Below are 25,967 nucleotides of genomic sequence, written 5' to 3' on the forward strand. Positions count from 1 at the left end.
AGCTCCTGCTGCGTTTGGGTATCATCTTCATTCAATAAGGCTTGCAATTCGTTGTCTTCGAACTTTTTCGGAGGTTTCCCACGTTCCTCGTTTCGCAAGTCAAAATCGCCACTTGTGAATTTCTTGAACCACTCGAAACACTGTGTTTTCCTGAGAGCATGTTTGCCGTAAGCTTCGGCGAGCATTCGATGCGATTCTGCGGCGGTTTTCTTCAAATGATAACAGAACACCAATGCTGTCCGCAAATCGTAGTTCGTAGGCATAAAAATCGACATGTTCCGGGTGTGCAACACCTTCCTCTGTCTGGCACTCGGGTTACTGTGTTCCGATATAACATCCTCGGGAGTGGCGGGCATAAGCTGGCGCTGCTTACGCAATCTTCCGCACCCTCCACTGCCGGCTAGCACCATCTATCGGCCAATTCCGGTTTCATACTTCTACACCTGGTACATCTCCTGCGTGTGGCAAATCGTAAAGTAAATTACAGACTGTAGTTGTAGGCATATATACCAATAAACCGATACACAAGGCAAATCCATTGTCGCCTTGTAATCAAGGGGTCCCTGGTTCAATACCCTGTTGAGGCACATAGTGGTTCGAATCACACTTTAAACTGTAGGCCCAGTCCTAATTAGCATTTCTGTGCATAAAGTGGACTTAAAACAACAATTCAACAACAAGGCAAATCTGGGAGGTAAAGGCAATTAGAGCATTGTGCTATTCACATCCACTGTAATTTCTATGAGCATAATAGTGAATTGGCGTTGATTAATAATGGATTATTTAAAATCTATATTTTCAGATGCAGGCCTTAAAATATGTACAAAGCCATGGACCAATAGATAAAATTAATCCAAATGCTGTAAAGAAAGAGAACCGAAGATCTTCATTAAATTCCAGTGAAAATGGTAAGTTTCCTGTAGTTGTTATTGTGATCAAACTAAAAGCAATCTAAACCTATATTTTTACAGCGCATCACCTGAACCAAGTGCATTTTCCAAAGTTTTTTTTTATGTTTAACTCTTAAACCCCGGCTGTGACATGTCTGTCACATTTTGGTGTGGTTGTTCATTCACTTTCGGCATTCTGGATCACTCACTGGATCCCCTGAATGTGTAATACAGGTTTCACTGTGTGCGGATGTACATGGGCTGGTCAGATTAATTTACACTTGATATATAGATTATATATTGGTAAACAAGGAAGTTAAGAAGAAAATGAACATTAAAGTAATACCCATTGAGAACTTAGTTAGTGACCACAGTCTACTTGTAGGAGATGGGAAATAGAAGATAAAAGGGAGGAACAAGAGAGAAGGATAAAAGTGTAGAAAATGAAGGATAAGATGATAAAAGAGAAATATCAACAAATATTGTGAACAAAAGTGCCAAGAGATGAACCCAAAGGAGTAGAAACAGAATGGATAAGATTTAAAACAGAATTAGTAGAGGCAGCCGAAAAGGTATGTGGAAGGACAAGCAAGAAAAGAAAGAAGAAATAACCACCATGGTGGAATGGAAGAACTAGAAAGGCAGTGAAAAACAAAAATGATGCATTTAGAAAATGGTTTAAATTTAAATCTCAAAATGCACGAAAAGAGTATGTGGAAAAGAAGAAAGAGGCAAAAACAGTAGTAAAGGAGAAAAGAAGAAAGTGGTTAGAAGAATGGGTCAGAGTGCTAGAAGAAGATGTAGATGGGAACAAGAAAGTATTGTATGGATTAGTGAGAGAAAGAAGAGACAGCTGTAAGCTAAGGGATGAAAGGGGAAATGTTGTAGACGAGGATGAAGAAATAAGGAGAATGTGGAGAAATCATTTCGAGAAATTGCTGAGCATGAAGAAGTGAAGGAAAAATGAATCTCGCATGGAAAGAAGTGGAGGAAGCACTGAGAAGTGCCAGTGGAAATTATACTAGGAGCAGGAGTGATTGGTGTGCAGTGGCTATACAGTGTGGCTAGAGAGAGAAGTGCCAAGAGATTGGACAAAGGTACTAATAATTCCCATATTCAAGAAGGGTGACAGAATGGAATGTAAAAACTACAGAGGAAGAACACTAATGTGCCACTCAGCAAAGGTGTATGAGAAAATATTAGAGAGAAGAATAAGGGAAGTAACAGAACTGAACATGAGAGAGGAACAGTATGGATTTAGAAGAGGCGATCAACAGTAGATCTGATATTCACCATAAGGCAAATACAGGAAAGGCACTACCAGTATGGAAATGATTTGATTATGGAATTCCTAGATATAGAAAAGGCATACAATAGCTTGGACAGAAAAAAGATTTGGAAGGCTCTAAGAGAGAAAGGAGTCTAGGAAGAAATGGTGTGTAGAGTGCAGAGCACATACAAGGCCAAACAGAGCTGTGTGAAGACACCAGTGGGAAGAATGGAGTGGTTCAGTATAAGTAATGGACTAAAACAGGGAAGTGCTCTTTCCGCACTGCTCTTCATAAGTACAATGGATGCAATTAACGTAGAGGTGGGGAAGAAGATAGGAGAGGAAGAGATGAAGGCCCTGTTGTTTGTTGATGACTTAGTAATATGGGGGAACAGGGAAGAAGAAGTACAGAGACAGCTTGATAGTTGGAATGAGGAAATCAGAAGAGCAGGAATGAAATTCAGTGCAGAAAAGGGCCAGGTGCTAATAACAAGAAACAGAGCCAGAAATGAACCAAGAATGAAGATGGACACTGAAGAGTTGAGGGTAGTGGAGAGCTTCAAATATCTAGGAAGCATAATTGAGAGAAGTGAAAGAATAGATGAGGAGGTAAACAGAAGACTCTTATCGAAGCATTTGAAGATTAATATGGAACAGGGTTGTACTTATGAAATCAAGAAGGTAATATATAGCACATACTATGTGCCAGTAATTACATATGGAGCAGAGACTTGGACAATGACAGAGAGACATAAAAGAAAGATGCAGGCAGTGGAGATGAAATTATTAAGGAGTATATTCGGGAAGACTAGAAGGGATAGAATAAGGAATGAGGAGATCTGACAGACAGTGGGTGTGGTGAAGCTTCAGGACAGGATAGATTAGGCACAGATGAGATGGTTCGGACACATGAAGAGGATGGATGCAGAAAGACTACCAGTAAGAGCTTACCATGCACAAGGAGTGGGAATAAGGCCAAGGGATAGACCAAGATGTCTGTGGAAAGATCAGATAGTGGAGAGTGTTAGGAAGAGGACAAGATTGGAACACCGTGGAAAGAGAGGAGTGGTGGAAGACCAGGAAAAAGTGGAGAGGTTTGACTTCCATGCCGACCCAACCAGAGGCAGGAAACTGCAAGGGATGATGATGATGATGACCTGTTGCCAGATATGGGCATAAATATATACAGTTGAACCTCGATTTTAGGGGTTTTCAGGGAACCAAGATGAAAAAGGCTTAAACATTTTTATATCAGATTGGTACAATTATAGTTTGTATAATTCCTTGCAACTGCCTTGTAGATTTTAAGTGAATCTTAGATTTTTTATTCCTTTTTTTTTTTTTTTCACCTAAGGTCTTTCCTGAACTTTATGGAGCCACTTTCACAGTATAAACTGAAATGGAGGTATTCACACATTGTTGCTGCAGGTACTTAGAGAAGCTTTAGTCAAAATCGCTGGCTCCACTATTGGTGTTAATATTTTGTAGTTGTTCATGTTTGTTTCCCCCAGCATATTTGTTATTTCTTTGTGCATTTAAAAGTCACTGGGAATTCCTTGAATTCTGGGAATTATGCGTGAATTGTTGGCTCCTGGAATTGTGTGAATTCTGCTTGAATTTTTCCCCGTAGACGTGAAAAATTGCAACTTTCATTAATCTAAATATCATTTAATTTATTACATATTTATTCGTAGCGTTCCAACCTGAACGCGGGGATCTTAAATAGGGATGTAACTTGCCCCTCCCGATTAGTACTAGTTGATGGTAGAGACAGCCCTGAACGGGCAGGTACAAATATCTAACTTATCATTAAAATAGACTCATGATTCGTTTTAGACTGAAGTGAGCAATGCGAATGGCAGAATGGGGTGTAGACTAGCTTACCCTGTTCGGTTTAGAAATAAGACCAGTAGCTCCTGCTTCTCCGATGATTCCAGATTAAAAGACCTCGTGTCGCTCTCATGTGCACCTATTTAAACCCTCGCTTGGCCTCTCGTCACCTCTTGCCAAAGGCCAGTGTTCTTACCATTTCCTGTGAAAGGCTTACCCAACACATTTCTGAGCAGGAGCTGACAAGGTCTGCCAGGGTCAATATTTCTTAATCGAACAGGGTATGGTACGACACCCCCTCTTGCGAGACAATTTCTAAAATTGAAATTGTAATCATTAAAAGTTTAAATTGAACCTTCTGCCATTCACCAAAATTTAAAAGGTTTTTTTTTATTACATGAAAAGGTGTTACATAAAATAAAATAATAAAAAAAATGTCGGATTCCCTTCACCGAAAATTAAATGGAACAGAATTAAGCTCAAGCTTGACTGCTGAAATAAAGTCCTTTGTTTTCATTAGCCACACGCTGGAAGAGTCTTTCGTATGAGAGATGCTGACGGTATATCAACATGCGATAGCAAGTGTTGTTCGCAGGTCCGCGGAGTCAGCGGAAAGTTCAACACACTGCATCGTAACGCGAGACATGCGAATGGCTTCTGAACAAGTGCTAACTAAGCACCGAACGTAATCTGTGAGAAACCTTAAGGCCGTATGCTCGCATTCTTCCACCTCTTCAGGATGACAGTTCGAGGCGAGAGCCAAAGACCGTGGTAAACACCAATCTCCACTGGACTGTGTGGCATGGAAATGGATGCACTGAAGCCAATAAAAGAAACAACACACGCAGTATTGGCTACGCACAACCACACGAAGATTAAAAAAATAGTTGAAGATTATATTTTCACTTGCCATTGACGTTCATAGCACGCTATGTGTGCACACTATGACCTGAGAAATCAGAAGGCAGGGCAATCCAGATACACTCAAACCCCGGAGTCCTGGGGTACGAAGCACTGTTCCGGGAAATACATGGTCCTTGACCGATCACAATTGCACTGGGGGACCGGGTTCGAATCCCGGTGTGGAAAGTTCAGGAATACTGTTCAGCACAGGTCAGATGAAAAGACGTTGGCCGTGGGGCGGGCGAACACAGGGTAGTCCATGGAAAGCCACTCCAAGTAGCGTTTCCAAACCCCAAAATATGCGTTGTCCAATGGCAAACACTGGGGGGGGGGGGGGGATATTTATGATAGGCCCCCGAGAGTTCACAGCAGACGCCATTGCATATTTCCGGCACACATCGTATGGCGACACATTTCGTACGCTGGTTGCATGCGAAAACGGAAGGTGTACCGTGCCGTTGCATACAGTATGCAAGGTGTCCAGTCTGCGATCACTCCAAGAAGGGGAACAGTAAACATGGCCACTGGTAGGATGAAACTGTTCACAGATGGCCTGGCAGGTTGCTGATCCACAGGGGTGGGTCTCAACACATTTGGGTCATTGACTGTACCCGGAAAGTTCCAATATGTGGTGAAGTACACTGCCTGGCCTTACAGAGCAAAAAGGGACGATGTACATGAAAGATGTTCATGCTTCTTCTTATGGGGGTGAGAGTCGTGGGGGGGGGGGGTTGCTCTGTAGGAGGAAATTTCTTCTGGTGTTCCTGACGCTGTTCCGATCCTGGGATGTCACTTGGGATAGGATTTCCGTTGCTGCTACGCTGGTCCCAATTGGTGGTAGATAATAGGAACAGGGGCGGAGACGACCAAAAAGGGGGTAGGTCGTTCTGATTGTGATTATCGAAGATGCATAACAGCAGCAGGAGCATCTTGAGGTGAAAATCCCTTGCGATTTCAGCTCTCACACCAGTGACATACGCCGCTGAAATCCAAAGGAGGCTGGTGAGCTCCAAAGCCTTCAGGAATGCGTTCTTCTTCCGGCCTCAAAAAAATCGCTGGACTACTTTCGAAATTCCTTGAACTCTTGGAATTTCCGAACAGGGTAGGAAACAGGTAGGACATTGGAAAGACTACATTGCTCTCACTCCAGTCAATATTTAAAATATATAAAAATGTGTAAATTAATTGTCTTTTATAGGCAAGTGAAAATCATGAGTGAAGATAAGTAAACTAAAATAAAATAAACTGCCCAGGAAGTGATATAAATTATAAAACAAAGTTTGAATGAAGGCTAAATAAAATAAAAGGCGGAAAATGTCATTTGACGCCTTAACACTGGAACACCATTAAAATGAAAATATGACCATCAAAAGTAATATATGTATATATTGACTAAATTATATATAACCCCTGGCTTCTCCCAAAATATAAAATAATGTGTAATATAAAACTAAAGTTACGATATATCACTAAATGCCCTTCGTTGGGACATTATCAATATACAATAAAATAAACGAAAATATCTAGGATTAAAATATTGATAAATATATAAAAGTAATATGTAGATGATATAAAATATATCCCCTGGTATCAGAAAAGTAACCCGACGAAATCCATTAATATCATGTCAGAAGTGTCAAAGCATTGTAAAAAATGAGGAACTGACGGAAAAAAAAAATAATTAACCCAAAATTTGGTAACGTCACAGCTGTTAAAACGGACCTAACCACAAGTAAAATAAAAGAGTAAATAACATGGCTCCAATGACGTTAAAATCATTAATTACGAAAGATACATAATAAAATGGATGAATAAATCAAGGCGACATAGTGACGCATTGTTAACGCTCACTAGTCAAGGTTGGTTTGCGCTTGCATACGCCTGACGTATAGCATAAATAAACAGTTAAAATGAAGTTCCAAATTAGTAATAGGATAACAGTAACGATTTCCTCACCCCTACAAACAACCTGGGAATCACGTTCCTTTCGTATGATATTACTTCAACTAAAGTCTATGACGTGTGGGAGATTAAAATATAAGCACAATTACTCACTATTACCTACTTTACGAAGATTAACACGAAATTAATCTGTAAGAAGTAATTAATTTCATTCGGGAAACTTTTGAAAATTCTGAAGGAACGAGAAAAAAATCGCATAAATAAGCACCCTTGAATAAGCGCCTCTTATTAACACCTCGGTTTGAGGCTAGGAATGGCAGTGTCGAAGCCATCTGAGTGTAAAGTTCATCTACAACAAATTCCGCATCCATCCCGACACTAGACGAAAAGAAAGGTGTCATCAAATTCTCTCTCTTGGAGACTGAAATAGGATATGATTCTTCCGCTAACGCGAATCTGGAAATTTCCGCACGGAAATCTGGCGACTTACATGGAAGGAAAATCTTTGACTTGAGTCTTGCGACTGCACATATCCTGAGTTTGAAGGAACAAAAGGAAAACAACGAATGAATCGTGCTTTCGGTGCAGAGATTAAACTTGCGTGTTTAAACCTATCGTAAGCTGACGGAATGTAAACGTGATTATACCTAAGGGGAGGGCTTGATTGATTATACTATTCACAAAACTTCATCGTTATTTAATGAAAAAAAAATGACAACCAGTTTTGCCTTAATTTAAACAACCTTTTTAACTTTATCGCTATTTAGTGATTTGCGATGCAATTAAGTAACCACACGAAATCTGTTGAATAACGCTAAAGAGTGTTTATTTAAACATTAAGGAAAGCCGTAACTTGAAATATAAATATCATAATATAAATACACATGAAATTTAAGGTATTTAAAATTCAAAGCTAGAAAATGCAAAAGGAGGAATATTAAGCTATCCTTTAATAAATAGCTGAGAGAGACAATAAATACGCCTAACTATGGTGTTTTAACAAACTAAAAGTCATGCAGACTAAGTCATTCTTATGTCATTGCGCTACAATGACAGTGTCATTCCTCTTGCTACGGGTACCTCTGTGTACTAATGGAAGGGAGCGTCACACTTACTACCTTTAGTAGCGGACATCATTGCTCCTCTATTCCTTAAAACATATATATAAACACTTGCGCACTCTTTTATATTTCACTACTGGTATTTCTGCGCGTACAACTAAAAACACCTATCATTATTCCTTAGCTAGAACATTTAATCAACGAGCGGGTTGACCGAATGGTAGCGTCACTCTGACTACTTACGCCAGCGTATAGTAGCGGACATATAATTGCTCCTCTATTCCTAGAAATATAATTAGCGTTTCGTTTTTTCACATATTAACTTTACTTTAGTAAAAAAATATTCCTTAAATAAGGTAAAATAAAAATGCACTGCGACTGACTCATGTATTCTCTAGACTATCTCCTTATCAATTTGCACTACAATTATTAGTACCAAGGCTCCCATTCTTTGGGGCGAGGAGATTTCAGTCATTTTAATTACGAGTGAGTCGACCACTGAACCTTGTGCATTTCAAAACTATACGTGATAAAATTAAATATCCTCCTTGCGATAATCTTTAACAGTTTAAACTTAAAACACATAAACACAAACGGCGTTACTTTTCGGATCATTAACAAGTTACGGTCTGTTTATAAATAAAAATTAAATTGAAACTTTAAAGGACTTTAATTAATTAAAAACACAATTGACTTCAGCAATACTCTCTGCTGTGACCCACTAAGTACACACACCATGGTGTGATTTAGTCGTATCGTTTATTGCCGAACTATCACGCACCAAATGCATGTAAAAAAAATTACCAAATTGTATTTCAAGAGACTACTGCAAGGACAAGGGTATTCAAAATCAAGTGCCACTTTCAAAATTTAGATAAAATCCTGGGAATTGATGATAATTTCCCAGGTGGTAATTCTATCATAGCCATCAGGGCCTGACCGAAGGTACCGGGTTCGAGCGAACCACGGCGTTACTAGGAGCGGAATGACAAGGGCTCGTCGGTAGACGTGCCCGGGCTGGCCAAATTCTGGGCGGAATATGACACTCGAATGTCCGACAACGAACCTTCGGGCGCGCGGAATGATGGACGTACCTTATGCCACATTGCAACGATGCGGAAAACCGCGACGAAGCAAGAGCGCAGAGCTGTTGCCTCATTGCCCGTGGCTACCAAAGGAAACATTCTATTTTTGTTTCCTCCGCATTGTAATGTGCTTTAATGCAGCGGGTGATTAGCCTATTGGGTGGGTGTGATGGGTAAGGACTGAATTAAAGCTGAGTATCGACATTAACCATCATTAACATTAAAACTGCATGCTACGCAGCTTGCCCCAAAAATAAAATTCATGGAGAAAAACAATTCTGACTGTCACTATTTAACAAATTTCAATTTTCATTTATTTCGAATGATATAAATGAAAAATTCCACAACTCAAACACGTAGCTCTAATTTTCATCACATTTCCGTAAAATGGATGAAAAGCCCACGCATCTCAATCCACGTAGCGTTCCAACCTGAACGTGGGGATCTTAAATAGGGATGTAACTTGCCCCTCCCGATTAGTACTAGTTGATGGTAGAGACAGCCCTGAACGGGCAGGTACAAATATCTAACTTATCATTAAAATAGACTTATGATCATTTTAGACTGAAGTGAGCAATGCGAATGGCAGAATGGGGTGTAGACTAGCTTACCCTGTTCGGTTTAGAAATAAGACCAGTAGCTCCTGCTTCTCCGATGATTCCAGATTAAAAGACCTCGTGTCGCTCTCATGCGCACCTATTTAAACCCTCGCTTGGCCTCTCGTCACCTCTTGCCAAAGGCCAGTGTTCTTACCATTTCCTGTGTAAGGCTTATTCAACACATTTCTGAGCAGGAGCTGACAAGGTCTGCCAGGGTCAATATTTCTTAATCGAACAGGGTATGGTACGTATTAATGCTCTGAGGCAAGTTTTTCACAGTTTAGCTTTTATTTTTATTGTGGAAGGAAGAGGAAAGAAAGCTCCATGGAAAATAAATCTGAATTCTCTGTCTGTTTGCTTTGTTAGTGTCCTTTGCAGAACAATGTATCTGACATACAGAAGATTAACCTTATGGAAACCTTATGGAAAATTATGAAACAAATAGGCTTTAAATTTAAAAAATGTAGAAACTCTCGCTTAGCTCTGGTTGAACGAAGCAACATTGTGGTTTGGAGAGCAAGATATCTTCGTGTGATCAACAGATTCCGCAATGAAGGGAGGCCTGTTGTTTACATTGATGAAACTTGGATTCATCCTAATTACAAAGTAAAAAAATGTTGGCAGAGTGAAGATGTGTCAGGTGTCTTCACAATCGACAGTCCAGGGCAGAGACTTATCATAAGTCACGCCGGAGGTTCCATGGGGTTTGTTCCAAACGCACTTAATATATTTCAGGCCAAAACAACTTCTGGTGATTACCATAACGAAATGAATTCCAAGAACTTCGAGAAGTGGTTGGAACAGAAACTTATTTTGAAATCTCCCACCTAGATCTGTCATTGTTATGGATAATGCCTCCTACCACTCAATTCAAACCAATAAAGCCCCGAACACAAAAAGTAAGAAACTAGAGATTCAAGAATGGCTATTAAAAAATAACATCACTTTCGATATCGAACAAACAAAGCCAGAATTGTTGCTGAAAGTAAAAAATAATCTTCCCGATCCGGTATATCGAGCTGATACAATTTTGAAAACCCACGACCACCACGTCCTTCGACTTCCCCCATATCACTGCGACTTGAACCTGATCGAGTATATATGGAGCACCATAAAGCGTAGAGTTGCCTCACGAAACGTATGTTCAAATTTGAGAGAAATAAGGGTTCTTACCGAAAGTGCAATTGACAGTGTCACAGTGCAGGAATGGGAATGTATGTGCCAACATGCCATCCGTTTGGAAAAAGAATATCAGAGGAATGATGGAATTCTTGAAGATGAAGTTGATATAAACTTGGAATCAGGTTCCGAAAGTAGCGATGTAAATAGCGACAGTGACAGCGAAAGTTTGAATTCGGACCTCTCTGGCATAGACACCTTATAATCTGCCTCCAGGCCAACTGAAGGCAAGAAGTAAGTTGCTTTTTTTTAAAAAATATTTAGTTTACATAATTTGAATATTGATCTTATGTGTTTAAATTGTTGATATTTTTCTGCAAGACAGCTTGCATTTTTAACTTTATTGTCCCCCTCCCTCCTCTCTCTTATACTATGTTATTTGAAACTAAACTTAATATTCGACCTGCATATTTGTTTACTTGCAAACCTTTCACGGCACACACCCACTTCTAGATTTGGCAACACAGGAGTGAAAACACGTGTTTCTGCCATCCCTTCCCTTGCCCCAGAGTTCCCGAGCTCCCCTCCTAAACATTCGACACTAGTGCCACTTGTTTCTGGCTAGGGTTTCAAATAAGTTGGTGAATCTATACCAGAGGCAATGTAAATAATAAGTAGAGGCACACATTTTTGGTAATTAAAAAAGTAAAATTTCGGTACAAAAACAGAGTCAATTTCGGGTTCAAAAGCGGTAAATAAAATGAAATTTCGGTGTTATAGCGGTGAATAATCACATCAAAAGTGCTATATAAAATGACATTTTGGTTTTAAAATTGTGAATATATTCCTAAGTTTGATTTAAAAACTGCACTTATTACACAAAATAAACTTATCCCTTCTAATAGCACATTTATGAAGTTACCAGAGTATTAAGTTTATTCCTGTGTAAAGGGGTTTATTTTTGCTTCTCAAATATTTACAGCAGAATTAATCAATTTTCCGTGAATTGCATAACTCACGGGATACTTCAGACTTCAGAAAGTTTCGCGTCTGTATATAAACGGTAAATTTCGTGTTTAAGAGTTAATTTCGCTTTTTGCAGTTCATTTCGCATTATTTCGTGACAAAACATGGTCACAAAATGCATCTGACACCTTTCAAAAACATAAAAAATTAACACTACAATGTGTTTTTTCACATTTCGTTTTTTCATCAAAAACTAAATATGCATGACCCTAATGATAAGAAATGCAGCATGTACCTTTGTGGTGACCTTTGTCTCATTGTTGATACAAAAAGTGCATCCCGGGTTCGAGTCAGAGTCCTGGCATGGGTGTTCTTTGTGAGTGTCCCTTCATCAATTTCATCACTCATCCTCATCTTCGTGATTAGCCAAAAGTGGCAGAAATGTGAAGTAAAATAAACCAAGTCAATCAATCAACCAAGATATAGAAATGGTAGGGAGAAGAGGAAGATTGCTGAAGAAATTTGTCTTCCCATTATTTCAGTTTTTGTTTTATGAGCTATGTTTATGATTCAGGATCAGGGAACATTTGTTTCAAAACAATAAATGAACAGGTGTTATTTTATTTTTCAAATTTTATGATACTGTTTACTCAATCTGCAAATGTGAATATGTGTTAATAGTACAAACACTAAATATGACAACAAACTTTTGCAATATTCTCATTCTGCACAGGGCCGCAAATTAAATTCAATTTAATGTTGTTTTTTGTTTAATAGGTGAACTTTATTATTTGTGCCATGCTGATCACGAATATGAAATTCGTTTTTCTCTACCATGCAAGGTTTTCTTACAAATCAAATTTCAAAATTTGGGCTTTGTCCAATATTGCATACTGTTTTATTATAATTTTTCTTTTCTTCAATCAGAATAAGTAGCTTATCACACTAAACGCATCATGTTTATTTTAAAATGAATATAGACAGACACAAAGGACCCATATAATATAGAAAACAACATATAGCAGTATATAATATACACACAAGAAAATCATTACACAATACATATTTTTCAGTTCTGTTTAGCACGCTTTCTTCTGTAAGCTTTCCTAACTTTCTTGTGATTTTCTTCTGGCATTTCCCTGTACAATGCCAAACAGTAGTCAGCCATCATGCTAACACTCCAATGTCCTTGATACCTTTTCTCCATATCCCTCATGTTCTGATGGAACCGTTCGCCTTGTTCCTCACTTAATTCACCGAGATTTTGTGGAAAGTTATCAAGATGTGAATGCAATAAATATAATTTGAGATTCATGTTACAACCCAGCTCTTGAAATTTAAGTAACATATTCTCAACAACTTCTCTGTAATCAGGACTTTTGTGGTTCCCCAAGAAGTTCAACACTACACTTTTAAATGCTATCCAAGCATCTCTTTCAGCTACAGTCATTTTTTCCTCGAAATCTTTATCATTCATTAATTTCCTAATGTCTGTTCCAACAAAAACACCTTTCACTTTGCCGTACGACAGGGATGGAAATTTGTTGCATATGAACTGGAAACATTGTCCTTCCTTGTTCAGTGCCTTCACAAATTGTTTAATCAGCCCTAATTTGATATGAAGAGGGGGAAGTACAACTTTCTCAGGACTGACTAAATGTTGTACGATGTTCTTTGAACCCGGGTTCAACGTTTTCCGTATTGGCCATTCTTTTCTTTCCCAGTGGTAATTTCGTGCCCTACTATCTCACTCACAGATGTAACATGGCATTTTCATATATCCACATTGTAGTCCAAGTAAAATGCTGAAAACTTTAAGATCACCACACACCAACCAACCATGGTCCTCATATTTAATTTTATTAAGAACAAGTTGCATATTGCTGTAGGTTTCTTTTAGTGACACAGAATGAGCAATAGGAACTGAGGGGAACTTGTTTCCATTATGTAACAGAACAAATTTTAAACTTGTTTCATTGGAATCAATGAATAGCCTCCAATCAGTTGAAAGGCAAGGAAAATTTAACTTAGTCAGCAAACCGGACACATCACAACAAAACACGAGAGAATCTTGTTTCGAGAAATAAGGCACAATCTCTTTTTTCTCGGTGTCTGTACCAGGAAAATGTTCCACAAGCCAGCAAGTTCTTTCCGTTAAGTCTGGAACCAAGAAGCTCACCTGATTCTTTAGATAAATTTAGGTCTCTAACTAAATCATTGAGTTCACTTTGAGTGAACGGTATAGGGTCAAGAGATCCGTGAGAGGGGGTGGGGGGTCATAAATGTTATCTTCCATTTCACTTCCTTCCACTGAATCACTTATACACTCAAGACTTGATGGAGGTGTCGGTACAGGCAAGTCTGGACCATGCAACACAGGTCTCATTGCAGAGGGAATATTGGGATACACTATCCTCTTCTTGTTTCTAATATTTCGACCTACAATTTCACAGGAACAGAAGTAACAATCATTGCTGTGATCCTGAGGCTCCCTCCACACCATTGGTATTGCAAATGGCATAGATGGCCGCTTTCCCGTGCTCCAGTTTCGTAAAGATTCCACACATGATCTACATACCTTGTGTGGGGCCCACGATTTATCTTGATCTCCTAGTTTAATTTTAAAGTATGCGTAATATGCTCTTCTTACAAAATTTGTAATTTCCTGTCTCTGTACCCGGGGAACAAATTCACCGCAGATGTAGCAAAACACATCTGGGCTATTCAGACAACCACGAGATGCCATGACCACACCACAGTAATGTACCACACTGAACAACCAAATGTTAATGTAGGAGATCAACGTATCTTGCATACCATGGAAGCAAATTAGGACTTTTGACAGTTACATATAAAATTAATTTCAAATGATATATCAATGTTTTACATAGTATTATTTTCGGCATTTAGGCAAGAAACATATTAATTAATTTAAATAAAACAAAACTTCTCTGTATTTAAAGCTTATTCATCTTTATTACTTGTTGAATAATTTTGAAATGTACCAGTGACATCTAGCGGCAATCACTTTAATTGCACTGAAACGTGCATACCACAACCCACATATATAAATCGTGAATTGTAAAAAATTCTTGCGTGATGTGAGAAAACTAATGCCAGTTTCAGCATCAGCAATTTCAAATACATGTAAAACACCCAAAATTATAAAAACAACAGAACCCATGCGGCCCTGTGTAATTTGATTTAATTGACAGTGTTGTGTAGTAAATGTGAACTTTAAACATTTACTTGCATATGTTTTAACATTTCATATTTACATTTCAATGTAGGGTCTGCTACTAAGAAAGTTAAAGCGTCTGCCATGGAAAGGTTATTGAAAAGTGGATCACAAGAATTAGAAACAAGTCAGAAACCAAACCAAATGTCAAATTTATTGTGCCAAACTAAAATATTGACGGACCATTCTCGACTGAAGGAAATAATGAATGCAGTGTCAAGTCATGCCCGGCTTGTGGAAGAAGCAGAAGATCAAGAAAGAGAAAAATATTTTGATAAACTGGAAAAGAAAGAAATGCTTGAAGAGAAAATGGGTATGGTCTATAAAGTCCCGTATAAAGCAACATATTGCTTCCAGGTTAGTAAATTATGTAAATAATTAATTATAGTTAGGGCATGCCTCATGTTTTAAAAGGGTCATTCTTTCCAAAAGTTAATTTTTCAATACTACAAAAGTTTAAAAGTAAGCATTTTCATAAAAGTAAGCATTTTCATTAAAGTATTTTTGTAATACCACTTACAACACTGACAATCATATGTATATAAAATTATGTGAGGTAGGAGACAGTCAACACTTACCGCAAATAAGAAGTTATTCCCATATTTCACGCTCTAGCTGCATGTTCACGAAGTAGAAATACAGACTATTGAAGATGGCATTGGTACATCAGTGTAGCCAGAAAGAAGAGACAGGTAATGGGCATTGACATGAAGGTCCTTTTGCCAGTGTTTACTGCATGTTAGGTGGTGGGTGAAGTTCAGGAGGGCAAGAAAGGAGGTGGGGACATTTATTGGGTGGCTAGGTTGAGTCTGGGGGGTATAGTGGCATGCATGCCTGATAATCTAAGCCCTTTCCAATCACCTGCAGGAAGAGGTGTCTGTGAAGAGGGGTAATAGGTAGATAATGGCCACATGAAAACAGTTGTTAAAGGTGGCGTGGGTGGGGACAGTGAGGTCAGAGTTTTGGGTTGAGGGTTGGTGGTTATTGATTCTGAGGTTGGGGGGGGGGTTATGTTTCTCCAAGGTAGAAGTTACCACAGATTTGGCAGATGAGGGTATGTATGAGGTTGGAGGAGTGGCAGGTGCCCTTCAAGTAAAGGGTGAACTCACCAGCAGCAGTAGGGATTTGGAGGGTGGGGAAGGTGATGAATGTAGTTACACCTGGGTTTGTTGCATCTGTGGGCTGAGGGGTGTAGCGGTTTGTGTATTTCAGACCATGATGTTCTTGAGGTTGGGGGAGCAACGGAAGATGACTCTTGGTTTGTACCAAAAGATATCTCTGCTGTCAGGATCAATGTGAGGGATGGAAAGTAGGGAGTGGAGGGTTGGTTGTGGATTGTTTGGTGTGGGTGTGAGAGGTGGCTCTGGTGAGGGGTAGCCACGGTTGATTAGGGCTTGGTGCAGGCGTAGGTTGTAGTTTTGACAAGATGAAGGGGATGAGTTCAGGCGTTTGCTTCAGAGAGTTAGGGAGAATGGGATGGCTTTTTTTGGTGTGGTATGGGTGAGAGCTGCACAATCTCCATGTGACAGTGTGGTGTGGAATTGCAGTATTTCAAATCATTGGGCTGTATTTTTCAAAGATGAGAGGGGTCAGACTTCAACTATCAACTGAAATAATTATCTAACAATGCTGAAGGACTTATTTCTTCCTCAATTGTGATGGATCAATGTGGATATTCACCATGCGTGGATTCAACAGGATGTCTCCACTGGATTTCTTGCGACAGACCTTTCAACAGAAAGTGATTTCCCATTACAGTGACATCACATGGGCCCCCCCTTTGGACTTCTTAAACGAGTAATATTCCAAACATATTGCCATGATCTTAGAACTGAAAGTTCACATCAGAGATGCCGTTACCAGTATCCTAACAAACATATATGAACGAGTAGTGCACAGTGTCCGACACTGTTTGGAAGAATGTGTGGCACACCATTGTACTCATTTGCCAGGGGTCATATTCAAACATTAACTGATAAATGACATTTCTTTCTGTACAATTAAGTAAGGTCATTCAATAAATAGATAATTACGAGTTTAAAATATGCTATGGACTCTGCCACTCCCTGTATTTAGTCTCAATGGAAGTGTCACAATCAATTTTGTAGACCCCACAAGTTACCTTAATGAGAAAATTATTGGTCACTACCAGGGATTAAATTCATAGTAATATTTCCCAGTTCTGATAAATCAGGATCAACTCAAAATAGTATATGCAATGGAACCTGGATTTCACGTTCCCAAATTTTACATTTTTGCACATTATACATTCAATCCTCATGGTCGGAACATAGTAAAATGTTCCAAAATTTTCACTAATATTATAATTTTACACATTTAAGGTTTTATCTTGGTCAACTGAAAAACATGACATCAAAATTCCACTGTATATGATATGAAATAGTTTGTGCTTCAGTATCTGGGAATCAAATTCACGTCAAACATTATTTTTAAAATTATAATCATTTTCTCATTTCATATCTTTTACTTGTTTAGTGTAATATCAATTGCTAGCCTCTGTGGTGATGTGGTTAGTAGTCTGCTGTAAAGCCAGGGGCCTATTGATTGTACATTTTTGTGTGATTAATCTGTGGTGGACAGCCAGTTTCGAATGAAACCACCAATATTATGGTATTCCAGTGGCAGCAATTAACATGTCATTTCTTGAAATTATAACTCAGTTCAGTCTTTTTTATTCATATGAATGTGATGTACTCGAAACACAAAATAATATAATCCATTGTTACTATTATTAACAAATTCAATTTGAAAATGTTTATTTTTCCTCACCATGATGTGGAATAGATCTTATAAATGGGCTATTTACTCTTCAACCACCACTTTTTCCTGATATATTTTACTTTTACATGTTATAATGAAAACAAAAGAACATGTTTACAATGTGTGACAATTAGGGAGAATTCACACCGAAGAGACATGTCGCTTGGAAGTGAACCCTCAGTAATCAATGCAACCTTTTGAACCGAAGAGACACGGCAAAATGCATGTCGCTTACCTGTCTCTCGGACTGTGCCGTTTTCTCAATATCTTGCATCATGTCGCTTCAGTTTGTTGTTTGCGTTTGAGCAGTGAATGCTTCACTCCAAGCTATATTTAGACATTAGAAGAGAGCCTTCAACATCGTGTAAAGAGACCGTGTTTTCGCCAATTACGACATGACTGTTTTTATTTGAAAAAGCCAGACTATGGAGGCACTTTAGTCCAAAATAGATCAGTCAACATGGTAAAGTAATCTAGTGCATTGTTTCTCAACTGCCGGGCTGCGAACCGATACCATGCCCTTGTATCAACTATACTGAGCTGCGAAAGGTTCTGTTGAAAATGGTTGTCAACTATCATAATCCCAATATCATATTTGAGTTGTGAATTTTCGTTTTTGATGTCCATTTTATGCACAAATATATTTGTCAGGACTCAACTTACAGTTTAAAGTGGGACCCATGCCACAATGTGCCTCTGCTGGTTATCGAACCCAGCATCATTTAATTACAAGGAGACGACATTATCACTTTGTCATTCATATTTTTATATTTGTCAACAATTCTACACACATAATCAAACTATTATTACTATTTATGACTATGCCAGAACTTATTTATTTTATGCCGCGGTGACTCAGTCGGTAACACGTCTGACTACTATGCTAAAGGTCCCGGGTTCGATCCCTGGCCGGTTCAAATCCGGGAACTTTTCTAACGTTGAAAGCGGCCCTGGCGCCCACCCAGCGAATAACATGGGTACCTGGGAGAAATCCTGGGGGGTAAAGGTGGTCAGGGGCATGATGCTGATCACATCACCCCCAACTACGACCGGATCAAGAAAGTGTGGGGCGTTACCCCCTATACGCCTTCATGGCATGGTGCTATGCACAGGGGAGCACTTTACCTTTGTTTACCTTTACCTTATTTATCAATTTTTAATTTCATAGGTACATGTTAATTCATGCATAGAATCTTTAATAGTGTAAAAGTATTTACGAAGAAAATTCTTGGGCTAAGGGCATTCACTTAAACAAATACCGAGACACGGTTTCACGAAGATTGAGACCCATTTCTCTAGTGTTTAGGTATTCACTTTATCCAGGATGGAAAATCTAGCGTATACAGTTTGATGTCAGTGCATATTATATCTCAGTTTTCTCATGCACAACATGCCTCTTCCGAGTTTCTATAACTTGCACAAATTTTACAATGTGATTTAGATGTAACAATGTCTCTTGTTACGTTTTTTTGGGTGACTAATAAACTCATTAATGCAATTATATCAGCATCATCATGCGAACTGAGCAAAGAAATAAGTGTTGCTTGCTGTGTGTCGTGTGCATCTTGTCTCTTCGGCAGGCTTGGCAAAATTTGTGTTGTTTTTTAAAGAAACAAAACATCCGCTTTTTTTGTGTTGAACATGTTTTAAATGTTTTAAACAGTGTAACCGAAAAAACTGTTTTAAACAAATAAAACGTTTAGAACATAATTCCAAGAAGACTTATTTTCTAAGAATAATGAATAATAAAGAATCTGTTAATCATCCAAGGATGATCTGTGTTCCAATTATAAAGTAAATACTTGACTAACTTCTTAAAATACACATTATGTTAGTCTTAAATCTCGCATGTAGGCTGTTCGAGAAGCTTCAACTAATCCACAGTTGCCAGACACACTTAGTCTACGTGGTAGCTACTCTGTCTTTTTTTTTTTTTTTTTAATAGATTTTACCGTGAATGTGACTGACATTATCAACAATGTGCACATTTTCCAGTGTGTTAAGTGCGGAACAAAATTGTCTCATTCATGTAGTATTCAACTTTTAAAATATTTTAAACACCTGTAAAAAAACAGCCAGGTGTTTTAAATGTGATCCATGGGTATTCATCATGATATGTTCCTTTGTTAATTCAATATATATTTTCAGTCACTGAACAGATTTCTATACACAATAAACAGAATAACATACTTGAATGAAAGGCATAGTTATAAAACTCGCAATTAACCACAAACTATCAAACACCAAGTATCAATCTGTTTTAAACAAGTCTGAAAAAACATGTTTAAAACACTTTGTTTTAAACATTTTAAAGATGTGTGAAAAAACAAAGGCATGTGTTTTAAACGTTTAAAACACTTTTGTTTTAAACATACCAACCCTGCTCTTCAGTGTGAAACACTCATGTCTCTTATCGCGTGTCTCTTCGGTGTGAAACACTCATGTGTCTTATCGCGTGTCTCTTCGGTGCGAAACTCTCGGGTCACATGTCGTGTGTCTCATCAGTGTGAATTCTCCCTTAGAGGTCCAGTTTTGTCCAGTTTTCAAAATTTTGAATATTTTCAATATTTTCTGTCCAAAATTGGGCTATGGCACATACATGTTCTCAAAGGGCCGTCTTTTCTTGTGCTTCTCTACAAATTTTGTCCATCCAGCATCCATAGGGCCAATGCTAGAAACAATTATCTGGATATTTTTTCTGTAAGCTGGCAATACTGCTTTCCTTGTACATTATTTTTTTTCACCAAGAAGTATCAGCTTATTTTCAATGCAACTTTACATGGTTGAGGGAATATAGCACTGCTATACACATTTTTCATTCATTTCGGTCTATTGTGGTGATCACAGGGGCATGACGAATACGAATTTTTGTGTAAAATTTTGATTTTTTTCTACATCTTTCAACTTTCATTATTATAAGGTCAATTGTATAAATTTCATATCTGCTAAGAGGTTGGAGGAAAAAATATCATCTCCCTATGACAATTAGTTAATGAACTATGATTTTTATTTATTATTATTATTTTTTTACATCACTGAAAGTTTGAAAAGTGCACTGTTGAAACCTTCCCATCTGGGGAGGCTACACATGTGTGAGAGGCTTTCGTTGGCTAAGGGTGAACATAGGGTAACTTTGTTAAGCATTGAATTTTTTGTATTATATTTGTATGTAGCATTTTGTTTGAACAAAAAATGTACAAAATACAAATTAATGAAATTTTCTTATGTGAACAAAACTGAAAGTTTATTTCTTGTTTTTTTTCTAGTGCAAGTACACTGCGTTTGCTCCATCAGAACTCTGCTTTAAAGAAAGTCACAGGCTGAAGTTTGTAGAAACATACAAACGCTTTTACAAATGTGGAGATTGTGGAAACAGAACAGTAACATTAGAGTTGATTCCCTTGAAAACATGTCTAAAATGTGGATCCAGCAGATGGCAAAGAACTTCTATGCTGAAGGTGAGTTGAAAATTAAATATTTTCTTACTTTGGCTGCAAATGTGATGAAGAAAGGACAAATTATTATTTTTCCTTTGTTCCCCATCTTAATGATCTTCAACTCCAAAGGTTTGGAATCCCTTTGTATTCTTATTTGTACTTTTAGGTACAGCAATTATCATCATTCATCCTCGTTATCTCAGTTAACTTAAAGAGCTAGAAAATTGCATGTTTAATAACCAAAATGCAATTATTTCACTGTTGTTGTCTACCTCCCCAATGGCATAGTGGTAGCATCATTGCCTTGTAATCAAGGAGTCCTGGGTTTGATACCCGGTGGAGGCTCATAGTGGTTCGGATCCTACTTTAAACTGTAGGTCCACTCCCAATTAGCCTTACTGTGCTTAAAGTGGACTTAAAACACAAACTCAATCAATCAATCACTGTTGTTGTAATTGTTGGAGATAACTAATGTCAAGAGGTGTTATTTGTACAATTATATGTACTTACTTACTTTATTATATTGTGTAGATACAGTGGAACCTCGATTTTACATTTAACCTGAAAAAACTTAAAATGCAGGAAATTTTAACTGAGGAAAATTTCTGAATAATTTGCTATGCTGAGACCACCAAGATTGCATGTATAATGCGAGAAATTGTATAATTGAGGATAGTAAGATCTGGGTTCCACTGTATATATTTGTGTGTGTGTGTATGACTACATGTATGCATATTATTATAGTGGAACCTGGATTTTGCATTTTTGAAGGGACCAAGATGAAGAAACTTAAAATGTGGGGGGAAATGTAAAATCGAGGAAAATTTTGTATCATTTTACTATGTTAGGACCATCAAGATTGAATGTATAGCGTGGGAAAATGTAAAATCCGGGTTCCAGTGTATATGTTCATTATTTAAATACAAAAGTGTGTACAGCAGTGTAAGCTTTCCTGTAAATGCAGATATTTTCTCTTGTCGGAGGCAAATCAATAACTATGTTCAAGATAGGCATAACATAAACAAGAGTACAGTATGTCCGTAAAGTCATGGTGGGGTTTCAGTCCTATAATATCTAAACAAAACAAAAACAAGGGATGATTATTACACTGCATTGAAGAGTAACTCAAAGAGTTTCGGGAGCGTAGCGAAGCAAAGACTTATGATGCGCATGCAGGTAATCACATGACGGTGAAGCAAATCACGCCATTCCGTCAGTCAAGATGTGGAGGGTGCAGAGGAAAGTTCAATGCATCCTTTAACTTGCAAAATTTGAATCCGTGATGCATGTTCGTCGTGAATATTATTGTGTGTATAATGAAGAGGCACCACGTGAAAATAACATTTGCCGGTGGGATTGCCGGCTTAAGGAAACTGGCAGTTTATTGGATGCAAAACGTTCTGGGGAGGCTATCGGTTAATGATGAGTCTGTTGAAGTTGTAGGAGAGAGCTACCTAAGGAGCCCAAAGAAATCGGTGTGTGGTGGTATGGAACACACAGTGCGAAAAAACTATATGAATGAAATGCATCTTCTTTCAGACATTATATATTTTTTAGATTAACATAATTTGAAAAATCATATTTGCCCTAACCCCACACTAGGGGTTACAGAAATAGGACTTCGGAAACCTTACCTCAGTTGGCATTGCAGTATATCACAATAGTCATCTCCATGTTCTTAGGTGTAAAGGATCATCTGTTTTCAAACAGCACGTTGCGAAACATCGAGAAACTTCTCTCCACATAAACGTATGTTAAGGGTGCATACTTGAAGCAAGTGAGATCTCGTGGTGAAAAAAAATTCCTCTTCAAGAACACTCATCAAAATTTTCTCTGTTCAATATTTCACTTATCTTGCACATAATTTGATATCCCTGGTTTTTTTCAAGCACTAGTTTCATTTTTGAAAAACTTAGTCAAAAGAAGGTGAAGTTGCAAAAAAGCCGTTAAGACATAAAAAAGGACAAATAAATCCCACCTTTTTCTGGCCTACAATAACCAAAATGAACATATATTATGTTGGGCCTCGTCTTCGGACACTAGGAAAAAAAGGATTTTTCCTCAACTTCCGAGCCCTAGTAATGGAAAATCTTTCACCTGCATTTTTCTACGTTATCAAGTTTTACTCCCAAACCACTCATATAATACAAGGAATGCCAGCACTGCTTGCACTACTAAAATATTATTTATTGTGCTCAAGGTTTGTCTTATTTAGCTTCCATTGCTCTTGATTTCATGAAAATTTACGACAACAAAGGCCCTCAGTAGTTCTGTGGCAAGCTTTCCTGCTCTTCTTTTGGCTGGTATATGGGAAACAAGTGCATTCGAAACACCACATGGCAAAGGGTGAATTCTCTCCTCCGTGGGAATTTGAGCCCCAAAGTTGCCAAAAAAGAAGCTCCTCTTTGTGCCTAAAAATCTCATTCGGCCAAAGGTAGACAAAGACCCTACTAGCAGAAAGCAATACTAGAGTCTGCACATAAGTGTTAACGTGACCACGAAGATGCCAACCTCTGTGGCGATGTGGTTAGCACAGCATGCTGCGATGCCAGGAGCCCCAGTTTCAAATCCCAGTCTGGCCATGTGTGTTCTCTGTGAATGACCCTCTTCAGTTTCATCTTAATCTTCTTGATTAACCGAAAGTGGAAGAAAAGTGATTGAAAATAAACCATATCAATCAATTAATCTACAAGTTTGAGAGATGTTGTTTGCTTCAGAACTTCTGCGTTAGCAATTGCAAGAACATTATAATATTTTAGACAGACTACAAAGAGTTACCTCAGATATTCTGAAATTGTGTTAGATATAAAATGGAAAAACATACCAGTGAGAAACAAATTTAAATTCAAAATGACATAGTCAAATGGAATTGCATATACTGATTTTTTTCCCCATTGTTTTACCATTCTGTCTGTCTGTTCAGAAATTTGGTAAACTTTGACTTCTTTGTTTATGCATCAGTTTTTTTGTTGATACAGAGACATGATAAAAATAGTTATATATTTTGCACATTTATGCAAGCCAATTTGGTGGTCAAGTATGTTGAACAGTTTTCTCACAAACTTGACACTAAAGATCCCAGGTTCGAATCCTGGAATGGGCATGATTCTTTCTCTGTGCACGTCCCTTCAGCAATTTCATCTTAATCATCATTCATCCTCCTTATCATGATTAGCCTAAAGGGATACAAAGGCAATGTAAAATAACAATACAAAAAATACCCACATGTGTGTTAAAGATAATGTAATTATTGTTTTTTTTCAGGAAAAGACTGGACCAACATTGGAAAATGAGAAGTTGTCCATCCGTGGGGATGAAGAGAAGTTCATAGGCTTGTCATCTGGGGAGAAAAATGTAAATTTATTAGTTCCAGAGTAAAGATATTAGGTGAATTTTTGTAGTTGATAACTGCCATTTGAATTTTTAAAAACTTTTGTCTCAATTTTTATTTATCTGTAATTGTATGCATTTTCTCAAGAGCATTGTATGTGCTCCCACCATGAATTTAAATTAACTAGAAAGTTCTAATTTTGTGTGTTATGATTTCATTTATTGTTAATATGAAAGTAAATTTTTGTTTGACAATTAAATTTGACGAAGTTATAATTTTAAACATCTACAAAATAGGTTTAATAATCTTATATATCAATACCAGTATTATTGACATATTCATCTGATAATGCATTGAAATGTTTATTTTAACAGTGTACATCCAGTCATTCCAAACTCTTGACTTTGTTACCATTTTGACATAGATTAATAAAAGGAACCTTGTAAACTGTTGCTGCTGGTCAAGCTGTATTTTTAGTTTGCTGTCTCTGCTTTCATGCCATACTACCTGAACAAAACTGGTCCAATCCTTCTGTCACCAAACTGCCAGGCAAAAAGAAAGTATGATCATCTGTTGTCACAAGTACAGGATGCTCTCCAGAAAGCACCGAAATATCAACCTCTCTTCTACATAGTACAGCCAGTATAATTCTATGTGGGGCTCATGTTGCCATGTCCGTGTGTGTTCTTTCATCAATTTCATCTTATCATATTCGCCAAATGTGGCAGAAGATCAATGTAAAATAAATCAATCAACTAATGTACATTAAATAATTTGAAATGTTTACCTTCGTATTATCAATTCTGGGTTGATCATCTTATCAATCACGCAAATGCAGGAAATTTAGTCAGCAAGTTTGGTAAGTACATATTTTGTAATTACTAGAGCCACATATTTATGATAAGTAAAAGATCAAAATATCAGTAAAAAATCTGGGCATATTTTGGGATCAAAAGTGGTATATAAAATGGCAGATCGGTGTTAAACTGGTGAATAAAACCCTAAAAATTTTCACTTATTACACAAAATTAACATTTCACTTTTAATAGCACATTTATATAGTTATCAAGAGTATTGAGTTTATTCCTGTGTAAAGGAGTCCATTTTTGCTTCTCAAATATTTACGGCAGAATTAATCAATTTTCTGTGATGAACTCGCAGGATAATTCAGACCTCAGAAGGTGTCACATAAGTAAATAAACCCTAAATTTCGTGTTTGACTTTATATCACATTTTGCAGTTCATTTTCCATCATTTCGTGAAAAAAACGTGGTAGCAAAATGCACCTCACACCTTTCAAAAGCATGAAAAATTAACACTACAGTGGGTTATTTCTCGTGTTTTCATCAAAAACTAAATATGCCTGCCCCTACCCCACCTTGTTTCATTTCTCCATTGAGGGTATTTTTTTACTATTTTTTTTTTCATAGCCATTTAATTCTGCCACATTTCAGTATATTTCTCCTGTATATCTTTCACTCTGCACTCTGTCATCAGAAAAGAAATACTGAGGACCAGAACAGTGGTGTTTAGGTAGCATGGGCTATAGACACAG

At 37.7% G+C, this 25,967-nt stretch overlaps 1 protein-coding gene across 3 annotated transcripts in view; it reads left to right on the top strand.

Moving 5' to 3' along the window:
- Mcm10 (minichromosome maintenance 10 homolog) overlaps positions 1 to 25,147 on the top strand; it is a 69,977-nt gene extending 44,830 nt beyond the window's left edge. For all 3 annotated transcript variants that reach the window (XM_083113859.1, XM_083113875.1, XM_083113868.1), the window contains exons 12-15: positions 803 to 908; positions 14,916 to 15,220; positions 20,911 to 21,102; positions 24,346 to 25,147. In XM_083113859.1, coding sequence (XP_082969985.1) covers positions 803 to 908; positions 14,916 to 15,220; positions 20,911 to 21,102; positions 24,346 to 24,459 — 717 coding nt within the window. In that variant the 3' untranslated portion in view covers positions 24,460 to 25,147. The remainder of the gene's footprint in view (positions 1 to 802; positions 909 to 14,915; positions 15,221 to 20,910; positions 21,103 to 24,345) is intronic.
- The last annotated feature ends 820 nt before the right edge of the window (positions 25,148 to 25,967 follow it).

Source organism: Lepisma saccharinum, chromosome 2, assembly GCF_977018435.1.
Source record: "Lepisma saccharinum chromosome 2, izLepSacc3.1, whole genome shotgun sequence".
Taxonomy (NCBI): Eukaryota; Metazoa; Arthropoda; class Insecta; order Zygentoma; family Lepismatidae; genus Lepisma; species Lepisma saccharinum.